At 41.7% G+C, this 27,455-nt stretch overlaps 2 protein-coding genes and 1 long non-coding RNA gene across 4 annotated transcripts; all 3 read left to right on the top strand.

Annotated features, from left to right (window-relative positions):
- Window positions 1-512: 512 nt before the first annotated feature.
- On the top strand, window positions 513-7,096 carry nbl1 (NBL1, DAN family BMP antagonist). Its single transcript, XM_053435478.1, has 4 exons — window positions 513-1,139; window positions 2,811-2,991; window positions 4,594-4,705; window positions 6,482-7,096. The coding sequence occupies exons 2-4, from the start codon at window positions 2,819-2,821 to the stop codon at window positions 6,767-6,769; spliced, it is 573 nt and encodes a 190-aa protein (XP_053291453.1). The 5' UTR covers window positions 513-1,139; window positions 2,811-2,818; the 3' UTR covers window positions 6,770-7,096.
- Window positions 7,097-10,438: 3,342 nt separating this feature from the next.
- On the top strand, window positions 10,439-16,534 carry LOC128451847 (transmembrane protein 88). 2 transcript variants are annotated; one of them, XM_053435481.1, is made up of 3 exons: window positions 10,439-10,610; window positions 11,943-12,237; window positions 16,257-16,534. In XM_053435481.1, the coding sequence occupies exons 2-3, from the start codon at window positions 11,944-11,946 to the stop codon at window positions 16,482-16,484; spliced, it is 522 nt and encodes a 173-aa protein (XP_053291456.1). In that variant the 5' UTR covers window positions 10,439-10,610; window position 11,943; the 3' UTR covers window positions 16,485-16,534. The 2 variants fall into 2 exon arrangements, with proteins under 2 accessions (XP_053291456.1, XP_053291457.1); XM_053435482.1 differs by having other exon boundaries at window positions 11,930-12,237.
- Window positions 16,535-20,411: 3,877 nt separating this feature from the next.
- Window positions 20,412-27,050, top strand: LOC128451938 (uncharacterized). The gene is made up of 2 exons (XR_008340464.1): window positions 20,412-25,119; window positions 25,371-27,050. It is a non-coding gene; the product is annotated as an uncharacterized LOC128451938 (long non-coding RNA).
- The last annotated feature ends 405 nt before the right edge of the window (window positions 27,051-27,455 follow it).

Raw genomic sequence — 27,455 nt, 5'->3', positions numbered from 1 at the left:
CTTTTGGACTCCAATCTGTGTGGATTTCTTTTCCCCCTGGAGGATTTAAACACTCATTTCTCCACTCATTCCTCCTTTGAGGTACAGTTGAGAGCTTTTGAACCATGAAAATACACTGACATGAATGATTTGCGCATCAAAAGGCAGGTTTATCCCCTAAATTCCTATTCAAATCATATTTAACAAACAGATCCGGTTCACATGTCAGCGAGAGCAGGGAACCCACTGCCTTCCAGCGACTCCTGCTCCTCCAGAGTCTGTCAAACATATTTTGGGGCCTTAATGAAACCAAGGTGTCATCAGCATATGGTCGGAGTAACCTGCTCTTCATATTACTGCAGCCCTACTAAAGGTGCTTTTCATGTGCCCATGGAGAGAGCAGTGTGGCTCAGAGCAGGCATTCACATCTGTTTCCCACTTGTACACCGCTTTATTAACGTTTCACTTTTAAAATCTGAAAACCTAGGATGGCAAGGCTGGGCCAGATGTGTCACACGTGACCGTGAGTGCTCTCCCTATCTGTCTCATCTCGTTGGATTTACATATTTGTCCAGTAAATCTGATCTGTGGTCTCGCCTCGCTCCTACTTGGGGAAACTTTTGAAACCGACCCAACACTTTCCCTCCCTCCTTCCCTCCTTCCCTCCGTGCCTTCATCCCTCCCTCCGCGTTTTTCTTCCGTCCAGAACTGGCGCAGCAGGACCCCGGTGTGTCAAAGGACTGCACTGCTCTTCCGGAGCTTCACCACCAAACAACCTGGAAACTTGTGTTGTTTCTTCTTCTTTCTTATATGCAAGTTTAGGTGTGTGTGGGGGGGAACAAAGGAGAGGGACGCTCAGAGCTGATGGACCCGGAGATGAGATAGCGCTCATTGCCGAGCCCATCTCTCCATCCTTCCCCGCGGCCGTGCACTCGGACGGAGGAACGGTTCTTTACTCTTTCCGGATGATGTAACTTTCGTATGACACACGGAGCCGCTCACTTGTGCTCAGAGTTTCTTGTGATCCCCGGAATCCGGAGGTTGTCCGACCAGCAGCCGGAGGTTGTCCGACCAGCAGCCGCATCCCCTGCCTTCTCAAGTCCCGCGTCAGGGCTCAGCTCAGCGGGACGTTGCGCAGTGATCAACCGGCTGTTCCTCCGGTAAGTGTCTCCACCGTGACCACTGCTGTGCCTCGGAAAATACTGTTTCCTTTGAAAAGTAACGCCTTTACTGCCCTATCTGCAATCTAACACGTCAAATCAGGTACTTTTCTCCCTTTTGCAGCTGTTAAACTTTCATTTTGTTTAAATGTTTGTTTGAGCTGCTCCCACAATGAAGAACGAAAACTCGAGGAAATAAAGTTTTGACTTTATTTAAATGGTAAAGAAATTATATTTCATTGATATAGATTAAGGAAAAAGAAAAAAAGCAGAAGAAGACATCTTCTCTTTTTGCTTAGACTTAAAGACGTTCATTGTAACTTTGACTTTACTTTACGTTTCATTTCTCTAACCTGGTCTGCTGTACGACCCTACACTATTAAAATTGTATTGGCTCAAGATGTACATTTTTTTTTTAGAAACAAATTTCAATAATCACTAAACACTGAGTTCTGACTGTGAAATAATTAAGGAAATTATATTTTCTAACATTCATTTAGTCGATTAATGAAAATGACTAAAAGGCCAGAGGAAGAAGAAGCTTTAAGCCAAACAGACGTTCACTTGAACTTCTACAGTATGTTACTTTACGTTATGTTAGTGGAGACTGGTCCATTATAAGAGACTATGTAAACATGTAATGGACTAAAAAATTCTGAAAACAACCAAGTTGCCTAACCTTCTCTGTAGTAAACCTAAAATGACGCTTACAGCTGCTCCCACATCAGAATCTTATTTCAATGCCAATGACAAATTGTCCATTCAAGAAACTACACTATTAAAACTGAATTGGTTCAAAACTCTGAAAAAATAAATCTTACATTTTTAGAAGTCAGCTCAACATTTTATTGCCACACTTATGTAAAATACTAAAGAACGTTTTATATGTCATTCTTTTCTATTTTATGCATTACTCTAACTATTTTAACTGTTCCCTGGGACTTTATTTATAAGAAAATAAATGACAATTTTCACCATTGTGACCGAAATCTTAGCCTGAACTTTTTAGAGTTCAATTGAAGCATGTCCAAAAGAGAAGAGAAAGAAAGAAGAAAAGTCGTATGTATATTCATGAAAGCAGGTCCTGCCCCCTCACAGCGGTGTGCCCCGGCAGCCCCTTCATGTTTTAAATCTTCAGCATGGCCCAGATGGCTCTGCCGGTTCTCTGCAGACAAGGTCAGGTTACTTGTGTCATACACATATGGAAGTGCTGAAAAGTGCGTAAAGAAGTCAACCTGGGTGACCACTGGCCACTTTTTTTTTTCATAAGCAGCAGGAGAAAATAATTTAGGAGGTTGTAAATGACGTGACCGGGTAAGGCAGTTTTAAAGATGATGTGGAAGAGAGCACTGGGATGCCTTGGTTTTACATTCAGGTGTTTGGAGCCCCTCTCCCTAATTCATCTTATTGTCTCTATTAATCATTCAAATGAGACAAACCTGACAACCGGACACAATATGAATCCCATTGGGCCTCTGGTTTATCAAGCTGCTAAATACCAGGAAGTTTTCAATCCACTATAGACGGCATATTGAAAGTTCACATTTCATGTTATTTATTCAAACAGAAGAAGTCTGAGCACATCAGAGGACGTGTAGAAACATTGTGTGATATTGTATGGTACCAGGTTTCACAGGGTGGTAACGCCGAGGTTTTTTTCTGCCCCTGTAGGTGCAGTCATGTGGGAGAGGATTCAGATTTGCTGCGCACTGTTTGCACTGTATTCAGCGGCACCGCCTGCACACATCAACCGCCTGGCGTTGTTCCCTGACAAGAGCGCCTGGTGCGAAGCCAAGAACATCACACAGATAGTCGGGCACACGGGATGTCAGCCTCGCTCTATTCAAAACAGGTCAGGATGAAGGCCCTCTCTGTCCCTCTGTCTCTGTCTCTCAGTGCAGCTGGAGAGAAGTGTCAATACGTTTTATTCTCAGGGATTTAGTTCAGTTTGAATGAGACACAATGGAGATTGGCACTGATGACACAAATATCGAGGTACTTTACTTCAAGTAGCTCATAAAGGTGATCTTACACATTAAGAGTTATTTACCAAAATCCCACACATACAACAGTAGCTACAGTAACAGTGTAGATTCTTGTATTTTCCCTGGTTTCTTTAAAGTTAGACAGATAAGTTGTATTATCTCAAAATGCCTCTTAAATCTGCTGCTTAGATCGTTTAGCTGCTCCAGAGCTCAGGTTGAGGTCAAGTGAGAATCGAGCTCTTGCTGTAATGACAGCTCGGCTATGGATTCAGTGTAATGATTCTGTCTCAGTTTTTAAAATCCTGTCTTTAAATTCATTTATATAGATTTAGCTTCTTGTCTGAGATTAACTGTAGTTGACTGCATAACACAGCTCTGTGTTTTTTAAAGCTTGATTATAAGCATTTTATAAGTAACTGTCTTTTGATGCTGTATTGTATTTTGATGTTGTTTTCATATCTGCCTCTGTCTTTTTCATGCTGCCTCCATGCACTGGTAAGCACTCTCTGCCCTTTGTTCAAAAAGTGCTGTCGATGGAATAATTATTATTATCACAGAGTATTCAAATAATGACAGAGATGTGACACTTATGGGTGACAGATGATACACTTATGTATATATAAAAAACAAATTACTACCAGTAACACATACTGTCAACATGCTGCAGAATTAATGGAAGCATTAGCAGCCTCTATAGGTGGGAAACTGCGTTTAAAAAATCTAAATAAAGAAGGAAAACTGCAGGTATTTCTGTAAAAGACACACTTTGTAACTTGTTTACCTTAAAACAGCAGCGTCTCCTGTGAGAAGAGTGGAACTGACTGGTAGTAACAGCTTTAATAGTCAGAATCAGATCCAGCAAGTTCAGGCGTAATGATGAACTGTAGATCAGTTAAAAAAAACAGTGTTTATCTCTGATAGTTATTGGGATACTTTTATAATATGAAGAATTCTGAATATAGTTTAGTGTATTTGCAACAGAAGCAGCTTTTCTTCTTCAGGAAGATGCAGATCATGGGTTATACCCTACGTTCACATGTGTTTCAGTTCAGGGAGTTGGACGACACAATCTATAGACTTTGTTTTTTCTCTACATTCAAAACCATTCAATTGCCGAACAGCAATAATGGCTGCAGAGGGCGCTGTTACTCAGTAACGTTGGCATAGTGTTGCTTTAAAGGTCAAGGCTGGCGATGTTAGTATTGTTTCTTATTGTCAACAAATCCCATGAAAAGATTCAAACTAGCTACATGTTATTTGACTTTCTGACTTACTCTTCTGACTTTGTATGTGTTCTACTTTCTACTGCATTTGGAGATCAAAATTAACCCCAGTTTATTTATGTTTACATTTTTGGGGTTTGTTTTTTTGCTCACCTACAAGCATGATCTCTCTGGCCATGCAGTTGAATGAAACATGTCGTGTGTGTCGGCCCAATAAAATGATACGCTATCTCCTCCTTGTTGCAGAGCTTGTCTGGGCCAGTGCTTCAGTTACAGTGTTCCCAACACGTTCCCTCAGTCGACCGAGTCTCTGGTGCACTGTGACTCCTGCATGCCTGCTCAGACCCAGTGGGAAGTGGTAAGAGTTATTGCACATTAGCTCATGTGGCAAGCGCACACCAACACTGACTCGTCAAACTCACACATAAACCGCAGGTTTCCAGCGTGAAAAATGGCAAGCATGTGCTGTTCACTAGCAAATAAAAAGCAGAGGAAAAAAACCATAAACCCAGGATGTCTGTGGTTCTTCATTAGTTGGAGTCTGAATCACATGGGTTTATTGTCCCTTTAAGCCAGAGGAATTCCAGTCCTGTGATAACAACAGTTTTGTGGTCTAGTGTATGTAGTTTGGAAAGCTGACAGGTAGACTGGGCGGGCGGGACCACAGGTGAGGCCTCCTCGTGTTTCAGAGCTAAATATTGTATCTAGAGCCCACAGCCATTACTTTATTAGTTGTCTTGCTATTTTTGTTGCATGCAGGAGGCCCGAGAAAATGCATCTACAGTCTCCTCTTACTTCTAATTAGCTGGAACTGGATGTTTATCTCCCTGGTCGTGACTGCTGCTGCAGGACTTTAAACAAAAATGGAGTTAGAAACAACACAAAGCCAGCTCTCATGAAGGGGGACTCCGCTTCGTGCTGCTCTGGCACTTGATCTTGATAAAACTGCTGAATGATACTTTTCTGTGGAAAACACAGTGAGGTGAAGTTGTGTGAGGTCCGGAGAAACAGTTTAGCTTGTACAACACAGAGATTTACACAGAGAGCGGGCTGTTCATGATCTGTTTATCATAGGGTGAGCTCGGTTAATCTGGGACATATTCTGCAATTTTGACTTCTACTACGTATTCTGAAATCTGTTTAACACATTGGATCAACATATTAAATACCTTTCTGTGATCCTTAAATTGTTTTCTAACCACACCAGAATAAATAATGGAGATGTCATACTCAGAGGCGACAAGACACAGCTTTCAGTGTTCCTTGTGCCCCAAAAAAAATTGCCAATCTGGCACAGGTCACTTTGTAATCTTTTGTTTCTGCTTGCTTTATGCATGACAAGCTCAATATAACCAATTTATTAAAAACATTATGACAAATTAATAAGAAAATGTACAGTATTCATAGAAATGTCAATAATTCATATTAACAAGTAAAAGTCATATTTTATTACATAAAGAGCCGTATCAGTCCTTGCAGATGAGAGACCATTATCATCATCATCGATCGGCCCATTGTCTCCTCCACATGTTTGGTGAAACAATGGCTGCAGAACACAGGACAGACTCTCCTGAGCTTTTTGGATCATCTCTGTCCTAGAGAGCAATCTGAGTTAGCACTAGTAAGCTAACCAGACAATCAGTTAAAACTGTTTAAAGTCATGTGATTTCAGTCACATGATGTCCATGGTAAAGCTGTGGCAAAATTCCTGTTGCAGCAATTTGGTTAGAACAGGAAGTAAACAGACTGGAGCGTAGGTGTCCCACGTCACCCAATGTCCCAGATCACCGGAATTCACCCTATTTGTGTATTGACTGTTGTGCTATCAACACAATCAGACAACACAAACTGAAATAAGAACGTGATGGCAGGAGGACCAAAAACAAATTGACAGCATTAAAACTGTATGGAAAATTTTTAGATTAAGACCAAGAGCCAATAAAGTTAAAGTTAAAGTTCATATACAGAATAAAAAAGGCCACTGAGAGGAAACTGGTTTGACCAAACCCAGTAGACCACGGTTTGGAACCTTTAGACAGGGAACAGAGGCATTCAGCTCTCTGTGTGTGTGTGTGTGTGTGTGTGTGTGTGTGTGTGTGTGTGTGTGTGTGTGTGTGTGTGTGTGTGAGAACAGGTGACTCTGGAGTGCCCTGGCAGTGAGGACTCCCCTCATGTGGACAAGCTGGTGGAGAGGATCTTCCACTGCAGCTGCCAGTCTTGCAGTAAGGAGGGCGCCCAGGAGGGAGCAGTGATGCAGCTCTACCCAGCAGACATCGGCCTGGACGCTCCGACTTTACCCGACGCCCTCAGCGGGGCTCATCCTCACCCTCACCCTCTGCCCCACTCAGACACACACTCTCATAAGCATGCTCACCCACACACAGACCATCACTCACTACCACACTCCTCAGACGGAGGGTAGGTCTGTCGTCCGTCTCACTTCCTCTCTTCCGCCTTCTCTCCTCCACACTGCATCCTATGTACCAGTTTGTAGTATTGTAAAGGCACTTTCAAAATAAGACTTCACTCTGAGTTAAAGAAATGACACGCACACGCTCACACAGTCATACTATCTGATTACACACTCTTGTATATAAACTCATGCAAACACACCAGCTTGCGCAATTCTTTGTTTGCTGATTAACACGTGTGCATTCGTGCATCAAGACACGACTTTAGTATGTTCATCAGTTGTAGTCTTATTACTTTTAATCTGCTTTGAATGCAATAAATTCTTTTGTTGTGATAACAGCCTTTTTGTGCTTTTGTGGATTTATACAACTATTGTTTCCTTACAGGAATCGTATTTGGATTCCTTTCTCTAATTTCCTAAAAGTGAAAACGTCTTTACGACCGTGTTTTGCGAATTCAGGCCATGACACATGATCTTGTTTTCTTCCAACAAGAAAACTCAGAGTCACAACAGACTTTTAATAGATGTTGTTTCCACTTACTGGAGCGCAGAAGAGCTGCATGATGTGAAGAGAAACTGCTGCTCTCCGCTTCATTGGCCTGAGTCGGATACGGAGCCAAAGAGTTTGATGAGATGCTGAGATGGGACGCCACAGAGAAAGTCTTCCCCAGATACTTTCACTCGTTAAGGATTTTGTTCATGGATTGTCTACTTTAAGGTTTACAAGTCTATCCTGAAACAATCCTCACATTCCCATATGTATGTTAAAGTAGTTGTTACTGACAGTGAGATGATCAGAGACAACATCCACAGTCCTCGCTATGGGAACGAACACATTTCAATAGTTCAGTGGTGTTTTACTAAGTTTCAGTCATTTTAGTGTAAAATATCTACAGATATTGTTTACTTTCAGAGTGACGGTAACGGAAATACAGGTATCGTGGAGTAAATTAGTTCTTGTACCAATATATTGACAAATTACTACAGTTTTCATATTGGCAAACGGAAAGGCAGATCTGATCTAGTCTAAATTTATGGTTTAGTTTATGTGGAAGAGGTTTAGTTTGTTTCTATATTAAAGACAGAAAACAGTGTTCAATTGCGGCAAATAATTATTATAACAGCAACAATAATAATAACAATGATAATAACAATAATAATCATAATAATTATACATGTTTTGATGGTAAACAATAAAGTTGTCAAACTCATTACATTAAAAAAGTGAAATGGCATGATAATTGCAGGTAAGACCAGAAGAGACAACAGCTTTGTATAAAAGATTTCTAATAAAACAATATTTATAATATTAAATATCCTGCGCTATGGATAATGTCAATTGTGTTAATGTTATTATGGAAGATAAGAATAACTTACGATTCAGAGTTATTGCAATTGTATGATAGATAGATAGATAGACAGACAGATAGATAGATAGATAAATAGACAGACAGACAGACAGACAGACAGACAGACAGACAGATAGATAGATAGACAGATAGATAGATAGACAGATAGACAGATATAGATTAGTTTAACAAGTTCACAGAGTGTCCAGCAGATGTCAGCGCAGAGACTTATATTATATGAACTGTTTACTTTGTAATTTCTAACTCAATTTCTCAAAACCAAACATCTCTCCCCTCAGACTCTTTGCAGCGACCCTCCTCCTCTTCGTCAGTCATTCCCTCTATGCTTTCTCTGCATTCAGGCAGTATCCCTCGTCATCGCTCCCCCTTATCCTCCCATCTTTTATTCTCTCGCTCTGTGTAATTTAATTTGAACAGCTAAAGGTTGACTGTCAGTCTGCGCAGCAAAACAAATCGATCATGCTCTTATCTCACAGCCACACAGCCGACGATGCTCTGAGGTTCGTGAGAGGCAGGCAGCAGGGGGAGAAACTCAGGGGGACTTTTCTCAACACGTCACAGTCTATTGTCATTATCTAGTTTGTCGAGCAAGTTGATTTATATATTACTTAAAACTTTATATTTCCTAACACATCAACGCTTACCAGGATCAAAGGAATTTTTGTTTGTTCACTTATGAGGGTTCTATCAGTGGTTGGAGGCTGTCTTACCGGAATGTCTGAAAAACTTTGTTTGTTTTCAGAGTTAGAAGCTGAGTGAGCAAGGGGACGGAATAATAATGGAGATACAATTAAACAGATTATGTTAGACGTGTAGTTGACACTGCTGCCCCCAGCTGTTCATATTTAGTAACAGCAACAACGCTTCTTAAGGCAAAGCAGAGCCATAATAATAATCATAATACGGGTTCACATTTCATCTGATAAGGAGACAATTAACTCAGAGAGAACAGCATCATAAATCAGAAGACGTTTAATGAGTGTCTTGATAAACGTCACACGGCATTCAATAAACATCGATCTAACACTGCTGTCAAGCCGGTAACTGAGTTATGGCTCTGTGCAAGAGAGAATACGTGCTTTTAATAAGTGCCATAAGACACACGCAGAGCCGAGCGATGGGCGTAAGTGCAATTATTTCCCCCACAGGAATATTATGTCAATTATAACTGGTTTGATCAATTCAAAACTAATTATATGAGTGTTACATTTACACAGGGTGTGTAATTAAGCAAGCACCGACGATTGTCAATGTAGAATTGGCAATGGGAAGGCAGTGAGCCCCCCCCAATCAAATTCTGCTTAGAGGCTTGGACCGGCTCTGAGATGATCAATAGGCACCTTTGTCAATTTCACCAGATGTATAATAAGAGATAATAGGCACGATTAATAAGCCTAATAATGGCCTGCTGGTTTTAGAGGGGATCCTTGTTTATTGTTGTCTATTTATTTAGAATGAGTGAGTTCCAGGAATTGCAGCATATCCTGATCGAATCTTCCTGTCATGTTATCTGATTATCTGACTAAACTGACGTGATTTACTGAAGTAAAACCATTTGCTCAGACAGGTAGAGTAGGACTCACATGCAGCTCATTTTACATTACACAGGACATTAGGACAGGGTTAAACGAGGAAGACCCTTGACAGCCTGACATCTAGTCATACTGTGTATTGACTGCTGATCCCGGATTTTTCTAAATCAGGGGCCATAAACGGGGCCACAACCTACACAGAGGGGGCAATTACATATCCATGCACAAATCCTAAATCAATAAGGTGAATGTTGAAGTCATTCCTTGTTTAATGTGGACTCTATAACTTTGAGCAAAGCCGCATGTTATTGAATATATTTTTTTTAATTGTTCCTTATTCAAATTAGATTTTGGACCAGGTCAGTAAGTGTGTAAGCTACAGAACAATTAAAGACAAAGGATGTGTCAGAGTGGACGAGGTTTTTCCAGAGCCAGGAAACAGTGATTTATCAATGGAACTGGAAATCTTAAGTAAATTAAACTATTTGTCTGAATGGATAAACCCATGGAAAAGGTCCAAAAATGTATGTCCGTCAAGTATAATGCAGCCACACCTACATTTCTTCCCATGCTAATTTTTTGATTTGATTACTACAGAGCGGCTGTGTGGACGCGTGTGTTCACACATCTGAAACCATATGATTATTTTGAAATATGAAAAACACGGTTGATTTTGTTTTTTGTTTTTAACAATGGCAACTGAAATTCCGTGCGGCCGCCAGAGCGCGCACTGACCGGCGGTGCGCGCGGCCCGGAGTCGGCGGCTGCCAAACGCACGCCGCTCCTCGCAGCAGCAGCAGCTCAGCAGGTTGAACTCAGCTGCAGCTTCTCGGTGTTTACTGACAGGAAACTGTTCATTGTGCTCGGAGCTGAAACTCAACGATCCAAAAGGAGCGAGAGAGAAGAATCCAACAAGCAGCGAGAGAGTAACGGGATCTGCAGCTGCAGGTAAGACAAGAGAACCTCCCTGGGAGCTTTGAGACTGTTACAGCTGGTGTGAGGTCAACACATTGTGTGCGAGGACTTTTCTTTGTTTAACTGTTGCGAGAGTAAACAGATGTGATTTGATTTCAAAATCCGAGTTGTGAAGTCTAAAATAAATAAACTAAATTCATAAGCATATAACATAGGCATCATGTCGGGCAGTGTCAGAGCCGAGAGAAGAAAGGCGTCTCACACTTCATTATAGAAACCGCGTCCAGTTCCATTATGATGCAGATGTTGAGCAGCTGTGGTGTTTGTCTGCAGCTCAGCACCATCAGGTTAAATGTTCCGGACAGATTCACTTTAAAATGGATCATATTGACATACAGTACAGGCCCACAGGCTCTAGTGACAAAGACCTGATCGATGAGATCGATAGGAGGAGGGATGGGACGACAGCCCAAGTGTGTGTGTGTGTGTGTGTGTGTCTGTGTCTGTGTTCGTGTGTGTCTGTTGTGTTTATGTAAAGTCAAAGCATGTTCCTCATTACAGACTGTAATGAGGGATGGAAATCAGCAAACGACAGAGTGTGGAGGGGGGGGGGGGGGGGGGGGTGTAGAGCTCTAACTATATTCTCAAAAAATTGGCCAAATGCAACTGATGCAAAGGTCCTCCGGTCCGCAGACAAAAGATACACAAAACAGGGTGTGTGTCAATATGAAAGTGGTGATGAAATGGTTTTTATTAAATTTCTATTCAATACATATTTTCGATTCATACACAATTCTGAACAAGTAAGTGTGATGTCTTAAATGTACGCATCACAGACGGTATGTAAGTATGGATGACATGCCAGAATCTTGGTCACCACCTAGTGGCTGGCTGCAGTATAGGTCACTAAAAAGTCATTGTACAATTTTTTTTTCTTTTTTCTCAAAGATGGTTTCTGTCACACTGATAGCTCTATTCTTTTCCAGAATTTGGGCTTTAATTAGCTTTTTTTGAACATGGTTACATGTCATGATTGACAGCAGAGCCTGACTTGCGATTGGTTGATAGCTTGTATCGGCAGGACCTCAATACTGCAGCTCCATCCCAGCCGCTGCAGCTCAGACTTTGGCTCCACGTCCACAAGATATAGGCATTCATATCCCGGATATTTTGCTTAATTTCTGGATTGTGGGAGAAAGTTGAGATGCGTCTTCCATCTTTATTTACAGTCTATGGTACCCACTGAGGGCGTTACCTGAACAAAACCGTCACTTTGCATCTCTACCTTGTGATACACATGTGTTTTATAACCACACTTCACCCAGAGTCTGCTATAAAACTCTCCTAAACAGCTCTGTTTTTCAGGATGTGTGGTATGGACATTGACGTGGACGATGGCGGTTCAGGTGAGGAGGAGAAAGAGGAGGAGTTCTGGGTTGGGGAGGGGTTGAAGATGCTGCCCCCTCCTGTGGCCCACAGTGCGGGCAGTGCCCTGGGCAGCAGCAGGGGAAGGTTTGGCTGCGTGGCCTGCGGGGCCGCCCTCGTCCTCTGGAACCTGTGCGTCGTCTTAGCCAGCGCTCTGCTGCTCGCCGTGGTCTTCTCTGTGGTGCTGATGCCTGCTGTCCTGCTGCTCTACGCCGGCTTCCTCTGCCATTCAAGGGTGAGTTTTCAGCACAAATGCGATCTTAACTCGACAGATATTTCTCTTGTTTTGCTTTGTTTCTGTCCTTGAAGTTGTTGACAGCTGCTTCGCTGCAGTGCTTTGAGCTCTGAAATTCTTGTTTGTGAAGTTGCATCTGAGCTGATGTCGTCCCTGGATGATGAACTGGAGGATGCTGGGAGACCGATTCACTGGCAGAGGATCAAGATTATTATATTACACTCAGGGCAGTGTTTTCTAGTGCAGGTAGCACAGCGAGTCCCACAGTGCAGTATTTTCTCAGAGCAAAAAAGGGATAGAGACTCGGGATAGCTGAGTTCGCTTTCGGGAACATTTTGAACTGAATAGTCCATTTTATCCAACAAGATAGTTTAAATCCACTCTATGTAACCTTTACTGAGTAACAGCGCCCCCTGCAACCATACATGGTGATTCATTCTGTTGACCAGTAATTAGGGGGTTTTCATGTAGAAAAAAAAGAAGACTATCAATCGATGACTGCGTAGTCCCACTCACTGAACTGAAACACAACTGAACAATTGATGTTACCCATGATCCCCAGCTTCCTGAATCAGAGGAGCTGCCACTGTAAAAACACTCCAAACTCTGCTAAGAATTCTTCTTATTTTAAAAGTTTCCTCACTAGCTCAAAGAGATAAACAAGGCTGGTTTTTAATAACTTCTCTGTCTTTTTACCTGATCTACAGTTCCTCAGTACTCTTGAACTTGCTGGGCCTGATTCTGACAATTTAAGCTGCGACTATCAGGCAGTTCCACACTTGTCAACAGAGATTATACCTGCTCACTAATCAACTAGCAACAGTCTCCATATCACAAGTCAATGAACAGATCAAACTAATTCTAAAGCTTCAGTTTTGAGGTAAAAAAGTTAATACTGGTGTTGCGACTTTGCTCTAAAGGTGTGTTGTGATATTGTCAGGTTGACCGAGTGGACAAATCAAACCATTTTGTTAGCAAACTGAACAAACAAAAGTATTTTTATAAATCACCTCAATGTACAGATTTGTTACCAAAGACAAATAATAAATCAGTGTGTGTGTGTGTGACAAACTATTCTACTCTACTGTATGACTTTGGGTATTTGGAACAATCTTTAAAAATAGTTAATTTTTTAGAGTAAAATACTTTTACTTTGTTCTTCTTTTGTTTTATCAGCAAACTATGTCTTCCCTGTTTTAATTACTTCCAATAAACAACAACATTAAATTTGTACCTCATAAACTACTAATCACCATGCTGGACATTTCCCCTTAGAGCTTTTTAATTGGGGCGTCTTTACATGAGAGGTCAAAGCTATAAACCATTTGACTGTAACATCCTTGGTTTAATTCCTGCTCGACTCTTATCCATGTTTTATAGTTTGTCTCTTCTGGCAAGGGCAAGGCATGAACACATCAACTTTTTGTTATGCAGGGGAAATTGTAAAGCCTACAGATTCTAATTGCTCAGACCCCAATCAAAGTCCTGCAAGGCACCATTGTTGAATATAATCCCCATCTTTACCTCTCCCCATGTTTCCTTTCCCATTCTACTGGTTTTAATTTCATTATGTCAGACTAAAGTTTTACCTCTTTGAACAGCACATTGTGTGGGCCGTGAGGAGGCTCCAGCTTATAAAATGTTTTTTATAATAACATGCATTGATGAACCCACCGAGAATTGTCAGCCATCGGCTCCCCTCATTCTACAAAGCATGTCAGTGTATTACAGCTCATTGTTGTCATTTTACACCCTCAACGTTTCTCTCATAGTTCACCTGCAGGAGAGAGCAAAACAGCTCTGATAACCTCACTGTTCTCTGTCTGCTCATCACCTGCAGACAAAGTTATGGTTCTTACACCTGAGAGTCCAAACCACATTCCAGTTCATGTCTTTGCTACATTGTTTACATTTGGTCCAATTAGTTCTGGATTCACGTTGCAGTTTAGGGAGCAGAGGAATTCATTTTGTATAACATAAAGTTTGTCATCTTCTACGTGGCCTGTGTCTACGCATATTGGACATCGATTGGTTTCTGGACGGGAGCACATCTGAAGTCAGCGTGCTGTCAATTCAGCAGGTAGTAGTGTTAATGTTTGAATGGATAAGAAGAATGAACTTTTTAATTTCATCAGTTACGTTTGCACTGTAATATCGTTATGGTACCAGCATGACCAATTTCTGGCATATTACCAATGCACTAATGCAAATCAAATGAAGCTCCTCATCTTTCAAATATTATCTCATCCGAGAGGCGGAAAAAAACTGCAAAAAATCCTGCGAGCACCTTTCATACCTGTCATTTTGGTTTAGACTAAACTGATAAGCCCAAAGGTCAGGACCAAACAACATATTTGTACCCTTAGACACTAACTAGAGCATTCAGCAGCTAAGATATTTAAGGGCCTTCAGGAGTTGGTAGAGACCAAACACAGAGCTACAAGGAGAGAGAACTTTGATCCATCAGACCGTCATAACTAAATGTTAAAAGTTCCCTTGTAACTGCTGAAATGTGTAAGCGGACGGCTGTTTTCTAACATGTTTGTCATTTCAGGTAAAAGGTGATAATAGTCAATGTTTTGCTTACAATTTACTATCAATGACCCTAAAAGGCCCATAAATCAGTTGCTGCAGGTTTAGGAGGACAGTGTTCTGCCCCAACACGACAGAGTATTAACAAATCATTGACACGGAAGACTCTGCACAGTCCCTCCCTTAACCTAACTGTTAGGGCTAAAGCAAGTAATACCATGTCATTTGTGGCGAATGGGAGATAATCTCTTATTAATATTGGCACCTGGAGCCTCTGATGAAGAAATCAAGACAATTACAGCCTTCAGGGGAATGTGTTCTTGGCAGCAAAATTCTTGCATCAATACTTGCACCATCCCCTTTTAGCTGTTCAGGCTTATTCCTAGTTTTTGTGATTTTAAAGTCTGAACAACTAGTCCTTCCAAGAGGATGATGACTAACCTCAAATGTTGAAGCTTGTCAGGCATAGGGTCAGGCTGTGTGTCAGACTGTGTGTGTGTGAGTGATGAGGTGAAGCTGTTTTTTCTGTAACGCGAGCAGCAGGGAAATTAAAACACAAATTGAAAACATGCAGACAAACAAAGGAGCGCGTGGGTGCAGCGAGACTGCGATTGTGATTAGGGCAGAGCAAGTGTCACATCAGAGCCAGCCGTCTGCAGACGGTGTCTGTCAGAGAGTTTGTCCTATTGTGACGGCGACAGACCGAGCCTGGAGCGAGTGACCCACTGAGAAGACGAGACTGTCGGATCTGTTGCCTGCACCAGCTGTGAACAAACACACTGACAGCACGATGAGGAGGCTGATGGGCTTGATGGAAGCACAGTGAGTGCCTTGAGGCAAGTGTGTGTTTGTATGTTAAACACTGCGGTTGCTAGGGTGCATTTGTAGGTGGTGATGTTCCTTTTGAAAAAGCGCACAATGGAACATCATCAAGTCAAAGAGTTTCAAATGCAGCTAAATCATTTTGAGTGTGATTGTGAGTTTGACAAAGGGATTATGTGCTCTTACTTTATGTGACTGTGTGTGTTTGTGTGCTTATGCCTGTGTGTGTGTGTAACCTTGTAACAAGCACTTTTAAGGATGTTTGCTAACCACTCTGATCTCACTCCTCACACTATCCCATCTCCCCTTACTTGTCGTCTTCTCTTCCCGCCTCTTTTTTGGGACTTTTTTGTCTCATCTTCTTCCATTCCCACTATTTCCCGCCGTCACAGGGGATTGACAGCTCAGGATACTGACAGCTCTGAGCCACTTTTTATCTGAACCAGAGGGACGATGGGAGAAACTCTGTCACACCCCACTAGCCACGCCATGCACGCACACACTCACACACACACAAACACACACACCCCCACACACACACATGCACACACACTTACAAATGATATCCACCCAGTGACAGATTCTACCCATTTGCGTTGTGACAGAGGATGAACTGCTCCTGCTGAAACTCTCTCTCTTACGTTCCCCTCTGTTTGTTTTTGTAGATCCTTGACGCCCCCTCCGCCATCTGCCGTTACCTTGACGACAACAGCTGCTCCGCCCTCATCATCCTGGGCTTTGTGATGATGTCGCCTCTTGTGGTTGTGGCAGCCGCGGTCTTCTGCGGTCTGCTCCGGAGGTTTCGACTCCTGCTCCTCTTCCAGCCGATCACACGTGCCCGGTATAGAGGGCGCCTGGTGGACTGGGCCTGCAGCGTCCACGCCTGGGTCTGAGGCTCGGACGCAACAGTCAGAAAAGAGCAGTGTGCTGTCACCCAGAGAGAAACTGGGGGGGGGGGGGGGGGGGGGGGGGGGCAACATAATCAGGGAGACCTTAGAATATATAACAGTTATAAATCAAAAGCTTCTTTCGGACATGCATTGAATTCAGTAGATGAATGTCTGAGTGAGAACCACCACAGTTTCTGCAGACTTTATCCAGCCATTCCCCTTGTATAAAGTTCGCGGAAACTCCGGAGTAGTGAGAACACAGCAGGAGAACCTCTACAGGATTCACTAACAGTGTGTGTAAATGTGTGTGTGTGTGTGTGGGGGCGTAGTTGATGATGTTTCTAACACACAAGAGAACATCAAAAGAAAACATCTGCGTATAGAACAGTGTACATGACGAAAAGTGTGTCATGTAGAGGACACTGACAAAGATAAGAGGGTCTGTGGTGACAGACGCCGGTATCGATATGCTGTAAACAAAAAAACATCTCTGTAGCAGAATCAATACGTTATAGGCTGCCTCTGTCTGCCCCCCTCTCCTGAATCCTGCAGAGATCTGTTGCTGTTGTGTCTGAGTGAATCTCCCGCTGTGTTGTGCACATGTTGAAGGAAACATCTGGAGAACGTCCGGACCCAAATCAGTTTTGTTCCCTTAAAGGACAAGTCTAAAAACAGCTATAGACAATTGACTCTTTCTGAAGCATGTGATCAGTTTTTGGTTTGCCAGGAACGTTAGATGGTAGGTTTTTTAAAGAATAGAATTTCCTGTGGGACTACGCCAGACTCTGAAAACAGAACCAATGATGTAAGATGTTTGACAAAAAGCAGCATACAAGGACTTTAATATCGTCTGTGAGGTAAATCAAATAGACAATGATGTTTGTAATCTAACTAGTTTATCGAATGTAGCATCTTGTGGAATGGAGCGGGTGCATATGAAACTTAATTTTAAGCGTGGTTTTCTCTTTAGATCATTTTGTGCCATAAAAGCCTAGCCTTTTTTTTACCATAAAAAAACGACAGTGTGACCCAGTAATGGCTGTCTAGTGGGAACCAGGTGTTGAAGAGGGATTTGAATTATCCGACCAGGAGCTCGTTCTCTGCCTCTTTGCTTTCAGGTCATTTAAATTCATCAGCAGCGCAGAACTGCTCATCCATTTTATCAATGTGTCCCCCCGCTCTGTAAGTACAGAAAAAAAAAAGAAAAAAAAAAAGCCTTGCATCATATTTTACGTGAAGCACTCATTAAATGTCCCGTGCCAAACTTATCATAATGAAATGTATTTATTTATCTGTGTTATCTTTGAAAGTCCTGTTGCTGATCCTCAGTTGGTTGTTATAATTGAAGCAATGGATCTCTGTTGTTTCCACTGTGAAAGAGAATTGTAAAGGAAAAACTGATTTATTTATTTTCATTTTTGCCAGGTTGTAAATACAACAGTTAAAATAACGTTTTGGAAAAATTACAGCTGCTAATATCAATTGATTGTTTTGTTTTCAGTGTTGTCATGACAAACAGCAACATGTTGCCGTGGTCAGACCCTCCATCAATAAAAAAATGACCTTTTTCCGTCATGTCTGTTTAGTGTTGTGACCTGTGAATGAGGGTTTGATGATGAGAGCAGAGTCAGTTGCTCAGGAGGTAAAGCGGGTTGTCCACTAAACAGAAGGTTGATGCTCTGATCACCTGGATGCTTTGGTCTGCAGCTGGAAGCAGCCTCTGTCAAGATGTTTAAGACACCATGACGTGTGAATGACATTTGATAGAATGCTGCATATAGAAGCTCTTGTGGGTGACATTTAGTGTTAAGTGCTTTGAGTGGTTTATAAAACTCTTCAGAGAAAGACCCAGACTCAACCAGTCCCTGAGTCTCCTCAGCAACAGTTCACCTTCATTAGTTTGGTACAATTAGCTTCTTAAAGGAAAACGCCACCTCTGATTATGCACTTGTCCCGTCTGTGCTGGTGATGAATGCAGTCCATTAAAGCAGCTCAGCAGTGTTCATGCTTACAGATACATCACCTCTGTCCTGCTCACAGAGCCTGAAGGGCCGGTGTGTCTGCTCACACTGTTTTAAAACATGATAATGTCCAGAGAACTGGGTCCGAGATTATCTCCGGAGTTTGTCTTTCACACAGGCACAATGCAGCAGGAGAGTTCTGTGCAAGATACACAAATCATACTGGCTGGCTCTATCATTTACTTTCATTCAGACATGCAGTGCTGCTATGCTGCTTTACCTGTCTCCTCACTATGTGACTCTGGGTATGTCCTCCTCTATCTGTCGACCGGCGATGTGAGGAAGGTGAAATATAGCTTAACCTCAGATTTGTATTTATTTTTATTGTTGAAAAGGAACATTGTCTTTTTATGTGAGTCACTTCTATCTCTTGCGCCCCGGTTGTTGAGTGGTTGACAATTAGAATAGATGAAAAATATAGATATACAGCTTGAGCCAGTGGCAGAGTGACAACTGGGTGAGAGGTATTGATGCTCCTGACAAAAACATGACAATAATTATCCGACTGCTCTTCCTGTGAGGGTCAAAGGCTGGAGGTAATATTAGACAAGATGTCTACAATCTGGACAGGTTGTCAGTCTATAACAAGGCTGACATATATAGACGAGCAAGCCGTCGCATCAACAGACGGGGGTCAGAGTGCTTTACAGAACCACCATGAAGCCAGATTCATAATCATAGACATTATAGAAAATACTGAGACTATAATTGATGATTCCCATTGTTGTAGAAAATGCTTTAAGTTCACTGTTCGTTAATGTGGCCAGTTCATCACTGTCATTAACATGTTTAGAGAGCCTGGTCTAGTCTAGTCTAATATTCAGTAATTAAACATTTTAATGCTTCCACTTATAAACAAAAAATAAACAAAACCAAAAAACTTGAAAAATTCCGAATCCATGTAAGTGATCATGAAAGTTAACAACCAATGTTTTATGACTCAGTAATGTTGTACATTAACCATTACAATGTATCCGTACCAATGTGTGGTTGAATATTAGTAAATGAGACTATGATATTCTAGCATCTCCGTCAGGTATAACTGTACATGTTAGCATCGTCACAGTAACAATACAAATATGCTAATGTTAATCACATGCCATCCTAGCTCAATGTGTTAGCATGCTAATGTATGTTAGTTAGCATTGATCCAGGATGCGTGTGAAGTGGATGGAAATGCCTTTTGAAAGAATCTAGCCATAAACCATTCTGTGAGTTAATATATTCTGATAATCATGGCATTAAATATAAATGTCAAGGACCAACAAAGTGATTTCAATTCATTGTTACATCAACGCAAATCTGGGTATGAAAAGTCATAGTGATCCATTAAAGGATTTTTGAGATATTGCACTCTGGACAAAAACGGTGGAACCATTTTAGTGAAGCTAAGGTCTAAAAACCCTTTTCGTGTAATGATGCAGTGAAGTGAGTGACAAATACGAATCCAGTCCAATTTGAAATATAATGATATCCTTTTGATGAAATACCTCACTGACTCTTTACAGCCTGAATCCATTAGTGGGAAGCTCCTTCCAGCTGCTCTCACCAGGTCCACACGCTTTTCAATAGAGCGATGGAAATGTGGGTTTCACTGCTGTTGAAGTGGACTCTTTAATGGATGCTTCTGTCTGCCTGAGGGCCACTTAAAACCAGGCATTTAGACACTCAGTCCAACTGGTCGCATCAACGAGGAAAATGCTGTAAGGGGCTGACTGGAAAGGTTATCAAAGGTATCCATATTCATGAACTATTATCTCTAATATCTACTTGAAATATGAGCTGACTTACGCAAACCACTTTTCAGTTATAATGGTTTAACCTGTGTAAGGGAAATGTAACATGTGACCATAATATAATCATGTTTATGTATACTTGGATTGATCATCATTGAATCTCTTACAAATGTAACTTTGATGTTGCTGTTTCCTGTAGAACTGAGTGAGTGTTGGCCTGATTACTCCAGTCACAGTAATCTAATTAGTCCGGACACAGTGTGATAGTAATTAGCTATTCAGGCATTATGATTGATGTAAGGAACTACTTTGATGTTCCTTACACAAACTCACCTAACAAAGACCTTACAGCACGGGGGATTTGTGGTGGTTGTAGACAATAAGAAGGGATCTTGGAGACAGATGTTACACTCCAGGGGTCTGAGAGCAGGGGACAGGATACCCGTCACCTATTTCCTTTATATCAAAGAGGCTGATCAATAAGTTTGTTCCTCTCTAGGAGGAGCTTGAAGATGTTTGAAGTCCTGCTTCTCCTGTGTCATTAACTGTTTAACAACCCCCTCCCGAATGGGTGGGGTTAGCCAAATGTATAAATACCAACCACTGTCTTCCATCTGGGTGCATATGACAAACTCAACTCTGTTGTATGTACCATGCTCGAGCATTAAATGTGTGACAATACTGTAAGAGAATTGTGTCTCGTTTCCTCCTTGCTAATGGTGGGATTGTAGAAATTGCCACGACAATTTGGGGGCTTCGTCCGGGATGCCTAACTCATTCACGCTTCAAACCATTCTCAAGACCAAGTTTAAATCTGCGCGCAGTCGGTGAGGGGATTTTCTTTTTATTAATTATTATTGCCCAAGACCCGAAGTCTACCTCTCCTGAAGGGCAAGTCGTAATCGACTCCCAGGGTGAGAAGAGGCTGCTTGTGAGATTATGGAATGAAGATTGTTCGATACGGCATCTGAAATTTTTCTTTGAAGGAGGATACAGTATTGAAGAGCACGGGGTGACGCGTGAGGTAGAGTGACATTACTTAGGGGTGATGACCCATTGATAAAGGAATTAATAAGAATAATATCAATTAATGTCATCTATGTGCTGGTAAGTGAGTGACTGCGAATTTAATTTAAATGGGGAAACTTAATAGCAAACCTTTTACTGAAGTGTGTGATCTAATGGGATGTGCAACAATTATGTGTGAGAAACATGGTGATGACTCCTGTAAACAGCTTCTGGTGTGGATAGAAAAGTTTGCATTTTCTGAGAACGGTAGTTTTCGTATAATTCAAAAACAGGCGCTACATGTTGAATTGGGAAAATATGACCAAATGAAGGGTAAAACTAAATAAATTAGATAGCATTGATAATGTGTGATTCAGAATTGTTAAATGTAACAGATAAGTAGTGAGCAGGGGTGCAAGAGGGGGGGAAGGGAAACTAATCAATGTCCTCAGCTCTCACATTCACAGAAAGAACTGGATCTCCTCCCTGCCTCAGCCGCTCATCAGAGCCACCTGAACCAACAGCCTGCTATCTCATACCGAGACCTCCAAGGACAGTCTGCCTCAACAGGACGCACCACATCAGGCGCAGCATTCGCTCCAACTCCATGTCACCAGAATCAGGGTGAGGCTGCTGCAACCATCGCGGCACAAGACAGTCTTGGGTCAGACAGACTCAGTCCCATCTCAACAAGAACAAGAGCAGACGCAGATGCAGTGATGTATGTCTACAGAGCCTGGACACCAGAGGAGATGTGCTGAATTTCCAGTGAACTGTCAGACATAGCGTCACAAGGAGGGCCTGCAATTTTCGAAGTACTGTCCCAAATTGTATAACAGTAAAGGCAGACTTTGAGAGAAACCAGAAGTCTCTTGCTCCACAGCATGAAACTGAAATGGCAAGGGGCCAAGTATAAAGGGACTGGCCAGAGACAAACATGCGCTATGACTGGAGAACAGATGCGGTTTCGCGGACATGTGAAGAGACTCTATGAGAACAACCTGCTGGAAAGGTGGTCAAATCTATTAAAGTCTTCAAAGATAACCGCTGAATGTTGCCACCAGAAGACCCTGACCACTGTGCGAGAGACTGTAACACGACAAGGCTGAAAAGGAGATCCACTGGACTTATTTTTCACGTATCCCAGAGACTGCACAGAGGATGAGGCATGGCTTGAGGCAGAGGCGGAGGAGACTCCAGATTCAGGTGAACGCACCCGCAACACCACACGTACAAACATTACAAAGAATTGTTTAACATGGCAAAAAGCAAGTGGATCTGAAGTTTTACCTGAAATATCTCTACAGGTAGCAGGCAAAATATCTAATTTCTGGTTGATTCTGGGGCCGCAAAACAACATTATCTTCCAAAATTGGTTGGTATATATATTTTCACTGTTGGGGCATCAGGCACCAAAATTAAATAATCATATACCACACCACGGTCTGTTACCAAAACAGATGGGGATATAAAATACATGTTGACTTGAAAATTTGTTAGGAGGACACCAAATGTGGTCTTAGGCTTGATTTTTGCATTGTAAACAGGAAGGGGTTTAAGTCACCAGAACATGAGATATCCATAGTGAATATGTACAACCAGATCATGGTTAGCCACTGTACCTACACCAATGGGACCTGTTACCCACTGGGCCAAGGTATATAACCTCAGATCTGCTTGAAATAGCACACACACACACACACACTGCGTCATGCAAGTATCTGACTTACATTGCACAGCAACAGTTAGTGAAGGAACAGACATTAAAAAAAAAACTGCTTCCAGGAAGATTAAAGAAAGCAATTGTATTAGTAGTGATTGGGTGTATTATGATAATAGATTGTAAGCATTGACTGTTGTGTTGACCCCACAATAGGCAAATCTTTAATATACTTAACCCATCACCAGATATATTTCTAGCTAAAGCAAATGATGTGCAGTGGGAAAATTTGGCACACATGGTCACTGAGTGTTCACAAGATTGTAAATGGGAGGATAGGGGAGAAGGAATTCAATATTCTTCCTCAATGCAAACACACAGATGTCCATTTTCAGAGCATTTTTATGGGGGAAAACAAAAATGTGTATTTAGAACAAACCGCTAAATTTAAACAAAAGGTTTGCAGTTTAACAATTGACTCTTCAGAGTTACAAAAAGTGCAACAAAATGTATGGACTAATGATAAGTATGATCTGGGATTATTTTAAACTGAACATCTCAATGTGACACCAAAGAGCACATAACGTTAATGTTCGAGCGCACATCCACTCAATCCAGAAGCAGCAGCAGGTATAACACCAGAATTTTAAAACTGGTAGAAAACCGGAGTCATCATTCCATGTGCACACTCACCAGTAAGAATGCCTATTAAATAAATTAAAATAAAACAAAAAAGAGAGGATAATATAAAAGATTCTCTGGTTCCACCAGAAAGCATGTAGTTTTTGTTTATTTTGAATTGTTTATTTTGCTAATACATTTTTCAGTGTCCCAGTTCATCCACACTCTCGGTATTGGTTTGCTTTCACAATTCCGGATAAATCATATACGTTCAGACGTATGTCCAAAGGTTTTGTGGAATCCCGCGCAGTCAGGTCACGGGTTATGCAAGTGAGTCTGGAGGACTTGGCATTACCAGCGGTAAGCAAGTGAGTCTGGAGGACTTGGCATTACCAGCGGTAAGCAAGTGAGTCTGGAGGACTTGGCATTACCAGCGGTAAGCGCGCTGATATAAATGTTGATGATTCGATGATTTGTTCACCAACAACACAGGCCTTTAACGTCGACACAGTAGCATGCTAAAATATCTTGCAGACCAGGGCCACGAGGCCAGCCTGGCTAAGCTGCAATTTGTCCAGAAAACTGTAACTTTCCTAGGACACAAAATTTCTAGTAGCGGTAAAAACATTGAGCTCAAACGAGTGGAAGCCATCCTAAAGATTCTAACACCGCGTTCTAAAAAACAATTAATGTAATTTTTTTAGGGATGATGGACTACTGTAAACAGTGGATCTGTGATTATGCATCCCTGGAGGCTCCACTCCTGTATGTTATGCATGGCCAAGGACTGACACCAACCGACAACCTGACGTGGATGACAGACGCTGACACAGCATTTACCTAACTACAACAGACTGACTTCGACACCTACACTGGGACCACCAGATCAAAACAGATCATTTACACAGACTGTAAATGAGGAACGGGGTTTCATGGCAACAGTTTAGTGCAAACGACCAGTGGCGTATTTATCCTCCAAGAAATTAGATAGCTTGGCATTGGGTCAGCCTCTCTGTCTAAGAGCAGAATGATATCAAGAGGTCACATTGTTAATGCCATATTCTGGATCGTCCATTCTGCTAGAGCAGCAACCTAATTCTATTAACAGCCATTTTACTCTGTAAAGTGTGAAGCTCACACTAAAGGTGATTCTGTTTTTTCAACAGGTAATGCTCAAGCAGATACAGTAGCAGAGGAAGCGGCAACTAACCAACATATTGTCATTGATATTCCTTTTTCCTTTCTCTCACAGATTTAGCAGAAGCACAGAGCCATGCTAACAACATAGAGAAAGCAGAATGTAAATGTTTTAACAATGTATGTCAATCTAAGGACGGCCGTCCATGTGTGTTTAAATGTTTATTTGTTGTTTTGTTTGTTTCTGTTTTATTGAAAATTGTCTGGTTTCCAAAACTACTCTTTTACGTTTTATTTCAAAATGTTTACATTTTCTGACAGGCAACACTACAGGAGGCCAGGACGTACAACCCCCTGGCCAACCGATTGATCGCTTGCAAATGGATTTCATTGAACTAACACCATGTGAAGGAAAGGAGCATTGTCATGTGGCTGTTGACATATATTCCCTACAGGTAAAGCAGATGCCTCTGCAGTCGCAACGGTGTTAGTGCGAGAAAACATTTACCCTAGAAACAAGGGGTGGAGCAGTTGAAAGAGAACATTGGAACAATTAAAAACAAATGGTCAAGTGCTGTGATGACACAGAACTCTCATGGATCAAAGCACTACCGGTAGTGTTTACTGACCATGAGAGGGAGGGGAAGGGCCCGAACAGGTATGTACTGTGTGGACATAACCAAAATGTTGAGCCTTATACACACAGGTAAATGCAGCAATCCCGCAACCAGCAGAGGGCCAGTTGCATAAATGGAAACCAGGAGACTGGGTGCTGATATAAGTCCGCCACTTGAGACGGAGGCCCAGGGAGAGAGTGTCGCTTCCCTCACAGACGAGGAACAAAGCAGAAGAAAGACGACAGCTCTCACTGAGGTGTAAAACCATACCAACAACCAACTGCTGTTGCAGATAAAGGAAGAAACGGCGAGAAAGAGACAGAAGGAACTAAAAAAAAAAAAAAAAAAAAAAAGAGAAGAAAGACCAGTACCAACTCATCATAAACCAACCCGACAGTAAAATGGACATCATTTATTTTATCTTATAATTATTTAACAGAGCGCACAGACCAAGTGAGTTCAAAACTGACTGTAGAAAATATCCAAATTCAAGATCATTGTGCATGCAATGCTCCAACCACATGTAGAATTCCTAGCTCTGCCTGCTAGCTTCAATGACACAGAATGCTGGCCAGTAAGTAATCCAGAATATACTTTTTGCGTCATGGCAGGAATGTGGATAGCACCGTGGAAAACTCAAACCCAAATAATGTTCTTAGAATTTAAATCTGAATTATTGTTCAAAGCCTATATTTTCATCTAAATCCTCAGCCCGCAACTGCTCAGTCGCTTGGCATCCTCTGCCAGTGCATCCTATGTCAAATGTTTCTTCTGTGTACAGGATCCTAGCCAAATAATTACAGCAAATGCTTATTTAAATCAAACAAAAACTGTTTCTTTTAACAGACAGTCTGCACTGCCAGAGAAGGTGTATTTAGTCTGTGGGGACCAGTGTTACAGCTGCTTACCAAGAGAATCCCACAGTCGTTTGTTCATGTTTTTGATTGCCATTTCTGTTATCACTTGTAAGATTGGTCTGATTCGCAAACAATGCACTTAGGCCATTTTTACCGCTATGCAAATTGACCTCTACCCTATCTCAGACTGGATTCCACCATATGATGACGTTGATAATATATCACACAACTGAAGTACCCTCAATCGTCAACTTCGGACAGAGTGGGATTTCCCCCACCTTATAAAGTGTTATTGATCCATAATGATCAAAATGACGGATTGTAAGGGAAATGTAACATGTGACCATAATATAATCATGTTTATGTATACTTGGATTGATCATCATTGAATCTCTTACAAATGTAACTTTGATGTTGCTGTTTCCTGTAGAACTGAGTGAGTGTTGGCCTGATTACTCCAGTCACAGTAATCTAATTAGTCCGGACACAGTGTGATAGTAATTAGCTATTCAGGCATTATGATTGATGTAAGGAACTACTTTGATGTTCCTTACACAAACTCACCTAACAAAGACCTTACAGCACGGGGGATTTGTGGTGGTTGTAGACAATAAGAAGGGATCTTGGAGACAGATGTTACACTCCAGGGGTCTGAGAGCAGGGGACAGGATACCCGTCACCTATTTCCTTTATATCAAAGAGGCTGATCAATAAGTTTGTTCCTCTCTAGGAGGAGCTTGAAGATGTTTGAAGTCCTGCTTCTCCTGTGTCATTAACTGTTTAACAACCCCCTCCCGAATGGGTGGGGTTAGCCAAATGTATAAATACCAACCACTGTCTTCCATCTGGGTGCATATGACAAACTCAACTCTGTTGTATGTACCATGCTCGAGCATTAAATGTGTGACAATACTGTAAGAGAATTGTGTCTCGTTTCCTCCTTGCTAATGGTGGGATTGTAGAAATTGCCACGACACCTGATTTAGTAAAGCACTGGTTTGAATTTATTAGGAATTCATGGATAGCAAACGTAACCCAATCCATGGACAGATCTCCCATATTTAATGTGCCTGTAAGCCCAATCAACTTAGATGAGATTTTAGCACACACTAAAATATTGAAAACCTCATCAGCGTCATAAAGGGCAAATCCGATCCTTTTCCACCTGGGCTCCATGAAAATAAATGTGAGTGTGCATATTAATGTTACAAACAGAAACTTTTGGAATGGATCAAGTAGAACGCCTCACAACACAGCGACTACAATGTAATTATGTAGGGCAACTTTAACAGTCCACAAACTTTTCACCAAAAGTGC

This window comes from Pleuronectes platessa, chromosome 2, assembly GCF_947347685.1.
Source record: "Pleuronectes platessa chromosome 2, fPlePla1.1, whole genome shotgun sequence".
In the NCBI taxonomy this organism is placed as follows: Eukaryota; Metazoa; Chordata; class Actinopteri; order Pleuronectiformes; family Pleuronectidae; genus Pleuronectes; species Pleuronectes platessa.
The sequence above is the reverse complement of the archived record's forward strand: the minus strand, read 5'-3'. Positions and strand labels throughout refer to the sequence as shown.

Excerpts from the sequence above, each read along its gene's own strand:
- LOC128451847 (XM_053435481.1), top strand. The coding sequence starts at position 11,944 with ATGTGTGGTATGGACATTGACGTGGACGATGGCGGTTCAGGTGAGGAG. Across the intron at positions 12,238-16,256 it reads GCTTCCTCTGCCATTCAAGG|ATCCTTGACGCCCCCTCCGC; the intron begins GTGAGTTTTCAG and ends TTGTTTTTGTAG.
- nbl1 (XM_053435478.1), top strand. The coding sequence starts at position 2,819 with ATGTGGGAGAGGATTCAGATTTGCTGCGCACTGTTTGCACTGTATTCA. Across the intron at positions 2,992-4,593 it reads CCTCGCTCTATTCAAAACAG|AGCTTGTCTGGGCCAGTGCT; the intron begins GTCAGGATGAAG and ends TCCTTGTTGCAG. Across the intron at positions 4,706-6,481 it reads CTCAGACCCAGTGGGAAGTG|GTGACTCTGGAGTGCCCTGG; the intron begins GTAAGAGTTATT and ends GTGTGAGAACAG.